The sequence below is a fragment of the Antechinus flavipes genome, chromosome 2 (genome assembly GCF_016432865.1).
Source record: "Antechinus flavipes isolate AdamAnt ecotype Samford, QLD, Australia chromosome 2, AdamAnt_v2, whole genome shotgun sequence".
Classification (NCBI taxonomy): Eukaryota; Metazoa; Chordata; class Mammalia; order Dasyuromorphia; family Dasyuridae; genus Antechinus; species Antechinus flavipes.
Window position 1 is genome coordinate 189,021,683 of NC_067399.1, and position 9,591 is coordinate 189,031,273.

Sequence of the window (9,591 nt, forward strand, 5' to 3'; positions counted from 1 at the left end):
CACCTTTTCATATGACTAGAAATGGTTTTAATTTCTTCATCTGAAAATTGTTCCTATTCTTTGATCATTTATCAATTGGAGAATGGCTTGAATTCTTATAAATTTGAGTCACTTCTCTATATATTTTTAAAATGTAGCTGCAGTCTTAGGAACATGAGGTAACAAATTTTCTTTTGTTTTGATTACTTGCTGAATGACCCTTAAATTTTTTTGAAAGTTTTTATAACAAAATATAGAATACTTAAATAATTTTAGATAGTAAGAAGATCCTGTGATCGCTACCATATGAATATTTACTCAAATGAAAGAGATCATCATTCATCAAGCTAATCCATGCTTGTTTATCTTGTTCAGCTTTTCTGCATATTTTTCCATGAGCTTCTTAAGAGTGCTGTAGTCATACTAGGGTCTCTCATTCTCTTTTCATATGACACAGTTGTCAGTGTGTTTTGTTTTTCATTTCATTTAAGGTGATTATTGCCCAGCTGTGTCTTGCCAAGGTTTCTTTAAAATGGTTTTTCCCTTCAGTATTGATTATTCTGGGGTTATATGACCTATTATCTTTTAATATTTTCCCCATGACATTTTTCAGATATGTTTCTGTTTTTAAACCAGAATTGCTCTTTTCTGTTATATCTTTCTACTTGGTAAACAAGTCATATGTTTGCTAAATTTGGCAGTTTTTTTTCTTTTTGGTCTCCTTTTTATGCAATTTGTTTATATTAGTTAAACTAATGTATAAAATTATCGTAATTGGAATCGATGTCTTTTATGATATCCAGTTACTATTTTTCATCTTAACTAGGTTTAAATAGGTCAAGTTGGAATTAGTTCTTTTGCGTGCCATTTTCTTTTTCTAGTTTTTATTCTTTCAAGCTTTATTAATTTAATCTTTGCTCCAATAAATTGTTGACCTGACTTTACAAAGATAGCTGATTGAGATATGGTTCACATCAGTAAAAAATTCTTTTCTGTTCATTAGTCTTTGTTGTTATATTGTTACACAGTGCTCTCCATGTCTACTGCCTTATAATCTTTTGCTCAAAAGATGTGTTTTATAGGTCTGAGGTTTCTGCATATTCAATAAGGTTTTGATGCTTTTCGTTCTTTTTACAACATATGTTTTATGTTGTCATTATTTTCTGCATTCAAGGCATTGAATATCAAAATGTATGTGTTTTATTTAGAGGTTCTCATTGATTTCTTTCTAGAATTTCTCTCCTTTAGTATCCCTATAAGAGATATTACATAAGCCAGAATTATAGGTAGTATAGTTTTTTTTTTTTTTTTTTTCCGAATACTTCTCATAATATTTTAATATGAAATGATCAGATGTTCCATGAAATAATATATCTTGTTGCCACATAATAAAAGCAATGTCTTTGCATTCTTTAGTTCCATCTCTAAGGAGAACCCATTAGCTGCATCTTCTTTCTGTATTCTGCTTTTGTTTTTAGTGAGAATACCAAGATTCATATAAATCAGTTTTGCTAATTGTATATATAGTAAATGTTCCATCTATACCAATGAACATTAATTTTTATACTTAACATAAAAACTGATCCTTTGTACCATGTGCTTCTTCCCCCCACATTATTACAGAATAAGAAGGTTCATGAGAATAAAGACCATTATATGTGTCTTTTTGCTTAATAGGCATGTGGGACAAAAGGCTTTTCTAGTTCTAAACTTCTCTATACTTTACTTAGTCCTAGAAAGCCAGTACAGTCTGTTCCATGACTCCACTCTCAAGCATGACATAGCTTGACAGACCCACATAACACAATGAGCCATCAGAATAATACTTTATGAAGATAATATTGATATATTTAGTATAATGATAAAGATGCTAAAATTTTAAAAAACAGTTGAAAGAAGTTAATATTGGACCTATGAATTTTTTTTCCTTTTAAAAATATTTTAATTATATTTAAATATAATTGCTTATTCTGAGGAGTCCATAGGTTTCTCTAGGTCAGGACTTCTTAAACTTTTTCCACTTAAGACTCCTTTTAACCTAAGAAATTATTACATGATCCTGTTTCAAATCTGAGCCAAGGTGTTTCTGACCATGTAAAGTTCATGCTGTGTATTCAGACCAAGGCTGAAATGAAGTCATGCAATATAACATGGGCAAGCACTGCCAGAAACACTTCTTACTAATTATATGTTTGATTTTGAATTAAGTTTTGGTTGTTGCATTCAGAGAAACCTTTTTCTGTTGCCAGATTTTTCATGACCTGTACGTTCATTTGTGACCCCATATAGGATCATGACCCACAGTTTAAGAAGCTTTGCTGTAGACTACTAAAGACAACTATGATCTAATAAAGTTATAAACCTCTGGTATTAATTAGCAATTACAAAAATGTATTCATTATTTTGTTCACATGAGGAATATGACTGAAATTCTATCACCAATACTTTATAGTCTAATAGATTTTCATTCATTAGATTATCTGCTTTGCACCTATATTTTTCATATAGTGTTATAGGCTGACTTCATTGGTTTAGAAAACTCTAGGTAAGAAATCTACTAATGTACTAATGTGCCTTTTCTACAACTTACAATCTTAAGAGAATTGCCTAGAATACTTAGATCTTAAATTGACTTGCCTAGGCTCTACTGCTTGGCATATGTCAGAGGTAGTACTTGAACCTCAGGTTTTCTCAGCTCTGAGATTAGTTTTTATCTAGTATTACGTATTACTTTTCAGTAAGAAATAAGTGTAATCAAACAAAACGGATTCATATATTTCTTGTGTTTGAAAATGTGTTTCCTGTTAAAGTATCTCTAGTTCTTCATCTTACTGCTTAAAGTAAAAATTATGCTTCTTGTCTTCTAGAATCATAATTGACTATTGTATTGGCCAGAGTATTTTAAGTCTGGAAATTACGTAGACTTTTTTCTAATGACTGGAGCTTTAAGATAATGTTATTGCCGTCTCAGAAGTGATTTTCATGTGACCTTGCATTAGTGTACTCATAATATTTTGATGTAATGATCTATCATATACATGATCTATATTTCACTTATATTTAATATTTCAAATAATCTTATCCACAATCATTTAAAAAAAAAAAATACAACAAAAACCTTGAATGTCAAAATGTCTGTATTAACATTATTATTGTTATTATTGATGATAATAGTAACATTTCATTTATATAGCACTACTTTTTATGAGGCCTTACAAAAAGACTAATTAAGGACCTTATAAATATCATTTTAGCCTTATGACAAACCTGGGGAGATGAGTGCTAGTATTACACCCACTTTGCAGTTGAAGAATGCAAGATAAACAAAGACTTATTAACTTGCCAAAGATTACATGGCTAATAAGTTTCTGAGGCTGGATTATACCAAAAATTTTGGTGACCCCCAGGTCTAAGGTACAGTATTCTATTCACTCTGCTATGTAGCTACATTCTGCCATATTACTTTAGAATATGCATTCATTGGTAAATAATTGAATGGATATAATTGTTAGGAAACAAATTAGAAGATTGAAATATAGGAAATGAAGAGAATAATTTTATATTTTTCTATACATATTGAATAGGCAGTATAAGGTAGTAAAAGGAAAACTGAATTCAGAATACTTAGTTTGAAGGTCTAAACTACCTTTTTCTGGCCGTATAATTGGCTAAGTCTTCTTTACTAATATCAGCCTTAATTTCCTCTTATGTAAATAATTATACTAGTTAACATATTTGACTCTATATCATTTTTGAGGAAAATATTGAAAGTTGTAATGGGCTAAATAGATAAGATCATTTATTATTGTTATACTTATAAATTGGACTCCTGACTTCTAGTCAGTTCTCAATTTCAGCTCCAGTTGATATTCCTAAAAACAGAGCTGACAGTTTAATTCGGTATTAATAAACTCCTTGGATCCAAAGATATTAAATACAAATTTGTATCTTATATGTAGTGATTCAATGATAAAAGCAAAACAGCCCTACCATCATAGAATTTATAATATGATAGAGTATTACTCCACTCCAACATTTTCACTGGATCTTAGTTGATACAATATGAAATCTTCTAGCTAGACATTTTAAGTCCCTTACTTCTATGGATTTAATTTTTATTACTGTTCATTATGCACTTCAACTTGTGGGCTATTCATTTTCTCTCAGTACCTTTGCACAGGGGGACCATCGATATGTACAATCTGTTTCATGATCTCTACCTCATATTAACTAGTCTTCAAAATACAGCTCAAGGGGCACTTTTTATACCAAGTTCTTCTTGCTTTCGCCATAGCAGTATGAATGCTTATGTATTTACATTTATTTATCTGTCGTTTAACTTTTCCACTGCAGGGGAATATATTCTCCTTGAGGAAAAGAACTATTTTTGTCTTTGTGTTCCTGGAACCTCTGTTCCAGGCTGAACTGATTAGCTGAATTGAATCAATTACTAAGAATATAAAATGGAAAAAAAAAATAGATTGTATGCCATTCTATGTTTTATATGCTATTTTAATACTTGCAATAACACTTAGGACCTCCATGACACATGGCCAGTTTTACAGTGCTCAAGAAAATTGTCACATTTCTAGTATTATTTAAGCCCTTTCATTTATTGTACTCTGATTTCTTAGAATTATTTATTCATTGCTATGTTAATGAGTAATTCATGTAGGTGATAAAATGCATACTAAAGAACAAATTCATTCCATAGAATTAATTGCTAAACCTTGTATTTTTTACTTTTTGCTTAACTCTAGATTACCAAAGAAGATTTCCTGACTTTTGATTATATACTATGTATGGATGAAAGCAATCTGAGGTAATCACATTTTCTAATAATGATGTTTTAAAAGTATTTCCACTTATGTTTAACACCAGTAAATAGGTCAGATGATACACTGCCAGCAATGACTTTTAATCTTTGTTTTCCGGTAAGATGGGGTCATAATGTACAGAGTATGCTTTTCAAATCGTAACAAGCCGAGAGTAATTAAAAATTGGCAGATAAGCGTATTTATAAGAAGATGCATGCTTTAAGATAAGGAAAAGTTCAATTAGTCTGATTTATTTTGAATAAAGGCAGGTTGTATTTCACTGCTTTATATAATAAGATTTATGCTTTCTGTATTGGAGTTGTATGATGTTGATAAAATGAGTCATAGGCATTGCAGTTTCCCTTCTCTTCCTTTTTCCCATTTTGTAACATGATTTAAGTTTGTCTTAGTTGATAAAAACATATTTGACAACTGCATTAACTTCATATTAAATAATGAATCATTAGACATTCTTGAAATCCTTACCATTGTACTGATTATGTTATCAAGCACTAATTGCTGAAACAAAAAAAATTCTGCTCTTTTATTATTAAGATTTTTAAGGTATAGAGGGAACAGAACTGTTGAAATCTGTCTTAAAATATACTGGGTTTTTATATTTATGAACATTGTATGTAGTTAAATATCATGGCAACACAAGTCAATATTTACAGTAGAGACCATAATATTTCATTTTTCATAAGTTGTATTCTATCTGTATGTTTGGTTAAATGACATTTAAACTGATTTCTCTGATTTTTTTTCCTTATTAACCTTAAATTATAGTTGTTCTAAATTAGATAGTAAAACTTTGACTGGCAATTATCTATTGTCTAAAGTTAACCTAGTTTGTAGAGGAAGTCCATCATCAAAGCCTGCTAAAATCCTATTAAGCTTAGAAAGGCTTTAAGAACTTGATTATTGACTGTCTCATTCTAAGCATAGATAAGTTTGGAAAGGCTTATCATCAAATTTACTGCAAATTGAATTTCTCAGTTTTAGCAACTCTCAAAGTTTACTATATGATAGATTGCCAATCAGTTGGGAATTCCAACTACAATGAAATTAATTCAGAAAAGTGCAAAAATACATTATATTACATTGAGATGATTTGTGTATATACTCTTACGTACTGCTATTATTATTGAAATATTAACTTTATTCTTGGCTAATTAATATAAATTTTTAAATTTTTATTCAGCTTTTCTTTTTTTTGCTGAGGCAATTGAGATGAAATGATTTGGCTAGGATCAAGCTAGAAAATGTTAAGTATCTGCATTCAGATTTGAACTTGGGTCATCCTGACTTTAGGACTGGTGCTGTATCCATCTAGCTGCCTTTATTCAGCTTTTAAAATGAATATATATAATTGATAGAGTATTCAATGATAATTTTAATATTTACTAATTTTTATTTTTAATTTTAAAATTAAATTTAATTAATTATTATTAATATTTACATATATTAATTATAATTAATTAATTTAATTAGATTAAATTTTTAATAAAACAATAAACACGTCTAATAACAAATCCCATTTCATATTAAACATGTAACTTTTAAAAAAGTAGTTTAATGTCAGTGACAGAGCTAAGTAGTACAGGGAATAGAGTGCTGGATTTGAAGTCAAAGGGCATTTGAGTTTAAATCTGTCTTCACATATTTATTTACTGTGTGAATAATGGGCAAGTCAGTTGACCTTTGGTTTGCTTCCTCAGTTTCTTCTATCTATAAAATGAGACTACTAGTAGCACTTAGCTTCTAGGGTTGTTGTGACAATCAAATGCAGGAATATTTGTAAAGTACTTATTTAGAGTGTTAGTTCTTATTATCCATATATATTTATTTCCTTTGTATTCAGACTTAACTCCGTAAGTCTCCTATGCATTTAACAAGAAAAAGTATTTATTGTAGGGGAATGTTTGTTGTATGAAATTATTCCTGTGACATACATAAAAGCAGTAGGGCAAACCAAAAATGTTATATATTATGTATTCTCATTTTATATTTTATTTTGTTCCTTTAAAATCATACTGTAAACTGAGAAATGTTCTTTACTTAGCCTCCAGCTTATCACTACTTGAGTAGAAATTATTTTGTTTTCTCTTTTTCGTAATTGCTTTAAAATAATGTTGTTGTTGTTTTTTTGGCCTTTTGTTCTTCTTTTATGTGGAGTACATAGCAATATCCTCAGAAATATATTTGAGATTATTAAGATATCTTCAGGAAAGTGAAGTGTTCTTAAATGCCAGGTATTTTACGATTTGAGAAGGGAAAGGCTTCATTATGTCTTACACTGGAAAGGAAAATAATTAAAATAAAAGCTAAATATTCCTCCCTCAAAAAATAGTTTGTCTTCCTGCAAACCACCTAATTCCTGCTTATCTTCCTAGAGCATTTTATATACTAAAAGAAAATAAAACAAGATGAGCACATTAATAATAGAGAGACATCACCACATAAAGTACATTGGGCAAGATAGGTGAAAAGGATCATGAAGTAAGAGAGATGTAGAACTCATGTACTCAAATCTTTGATTTGAAAAAGGAGAAAACCAAGGGCCCCAAAGAGTGACAGAATCACAGAGCTCTAGTAGGTTTTAAAACAAGATTTTATCCATGGACCTCAAACTTCACATTGGTAGTTCCTCAAAGCTTTTCAGTCAAGGAAAATACTTTTTAACTACAAGGGGTGATTTTTTTTTTTTAAAGGGCTATTTGTTATCTTGAATATAGTGATACCTTTTATCAGCTAAGTTTTTTTCATCAACTGTAGTTTCAGTTTGTGTAGAAAAACTTGACTTTTGTAATGTTCATGCAGAGATTGATTTGTTTTTCTAAAAGAAACTGAACAAATTAGAATTGATGAACTTCAAGATTTCTAGATTTCTTTCTTATTTACATTATTTAAAATTTTAAAATAGAGTAAAAGAATTAGTGATGAAGTCTAGGAATTCTGAAATAGTCCTAAATTAACTTTCTTAAATAAATATTGAAAATTGTATTAAAGAACAATTTGGGAAAAGTATAATAAAGAAGCTATAGAGTTTACAGTTGATGCAAAAGTTAGGGAATAGTCACCATAATTTTTTTAATTGGATTGGAATATGATTGAAAAAAGACCTAAAGATAATTATTTTTAGCACCCAAGTAGCAGAAAAGAAGAGCTAGAGATGTTCAAAATTTTATTGGATAACAGATACTGAACAAAAGAAAGCAAAGAGATGAAAACAATATAAGAAAGATGCGAATATAATTGTAGTCTACTGAAAAAAAACAAACTATTGGGTGATGCTTATTTTAATTGGGTGAAATGATGATCCTCCTTCCATGGTTATACTACTTTTAGTTGAGGATATCTAGCCTATTAGACATCGGAAATTAGAAAAATGAGATGATAAGAAGTAGCAAAGAATATATTGAGATATTCTTTAAAAATCTTTAAAAATAGTATTGATAGCCGTCTTTATGGATGGTTTAGTTACAGGTCCCAGAAGCAAGAGCTGAATCAGTTGATCTCTTAACTTCATTTGAAGTTACTTGTTTCAGTCTTAGCAATTTTTTTTCTCATTGTCCTATCATGCTTGACACAAAAGAAAGGGGGAATGGTTCGTGCCTTTCTGTCTTTTTGAATATCATTGTCAATGTTTGAAATTAAGGATCACAACTTTTTAAATGTTTTATATGAAATCTATTTTTTAGATGGAATGCCAGTAAAAATGCAATGAATTATTACAAGTTACACAGTAGTTTGTGTATTTCCTTTAAAAATTTATACAGTTTTCTTAACTATTTACTTGGCTTTAAAACCAGATCACTTTCTAGATTTTGATATGCTAGATTGGCTATACCCTATCAGATATCCATGTTTAACTTGAAACTATAGGTTTAAAAACTAAGGTGAGATTTTAATTTTACAGAGATTTGAATAGAAAAGTTAATCAAGTTAAAAACTGCAAAGCTAAAATTGAACTTCTTGGAAGCTATGATCCACAGAAGCAACTTATCATTGAAGATCCATATTATGTAAGTATCATTTGTACTTCCTAACTTCACTTTTTCTTTTTCTGGGCTTTAGGAAAGCAAACATACCTTTTTATTCTTCCTTATAGAATGACAACTTTCAAGTAACTATACTTTAAACAATACTTTTTTTTTCCTTTTTATGTTTTTAGGGAAATGACTCAGACTTTGAGACTGTATACGAGCAATGTTTGAGGTGCTGCAAAGCATTTTTGGAAAAATCTCATTAAGGCTCACTCTCATTTATTGCTAAAGGACAATAGTGATTGACATCGACTTAAAAATGATGTATGTATATTAGTTGATGTATTATTAAAAATAATAATGTATTACATTGGATACTATCATTGTTTTCTTCAATTTATTTAAATCTCACATATGTTCTAATTTTAAAAGGTAATGAGAATTATTTTTGAAGGAAGAGTATTTGATTAAATCAATTATAGTTGTCAAACTAAGAAGAACTCCCAATCTGTGCCTCAAATTTTTAAAATGAAATAATTATATAGTGAAACAAACTAAAATTTGCATATAAAAACTAAGAAACCTCAACAAATCATTGTTCAATAACTTTTTACTTTGAGACAGCTTCATTTTTGTCAAATTGGAATCTTTAACAGATAATGAAACCATTTACCTTTTTATCCTAGACAATAGAAAATAATTGATGTCATTGTGAAAGGAGGTTAAAGAAAAATGTATTTTAGTGTTTCAGCAGTTGTTTGATGGCAGTACTGTAATGATGAATAAATATTTTTCCATTCACCTTTACC

The 9,591-nt window shown here is 29.3% G+C and overlaps 1 protein-coding gene across 3 annotated transcripts in view; it reads left to right on the plus strand.

The window, feature by feature from the left end:
- The window catches only part of ACP1 (acid phosphatase 1), a 31,458-nt gene that overhangs the window by 19,038 nt on the left and 2,829 nt on the right, over nt 1–9,591 (plus strand). For 2 of the 3 annotated variants that reach the window (XM_051976022.1, XM_051976023.1), the window contains exons 4-6: nt 4,740–4,801; nt 8,716–8,821; nt 8,971–9,589. In XM_051976022.1, the coding sequence (XP_051831982.1) occupies nt 4,740–4,801; nt 8,716–8,821; nt 8,971–9,048 (246 nt within the window). In that variant the 3' untranslated portion in view covers nt 9,049–9,589. Of the gene's footprint in view, nt 1–4,739; nt 4,802–8,715; nt 8,822–8,970; nt 9,590–9,591 lie in introns of those variants that run through there. The other variant, XR_007950431.1, reaches the window with a different exon arrangement.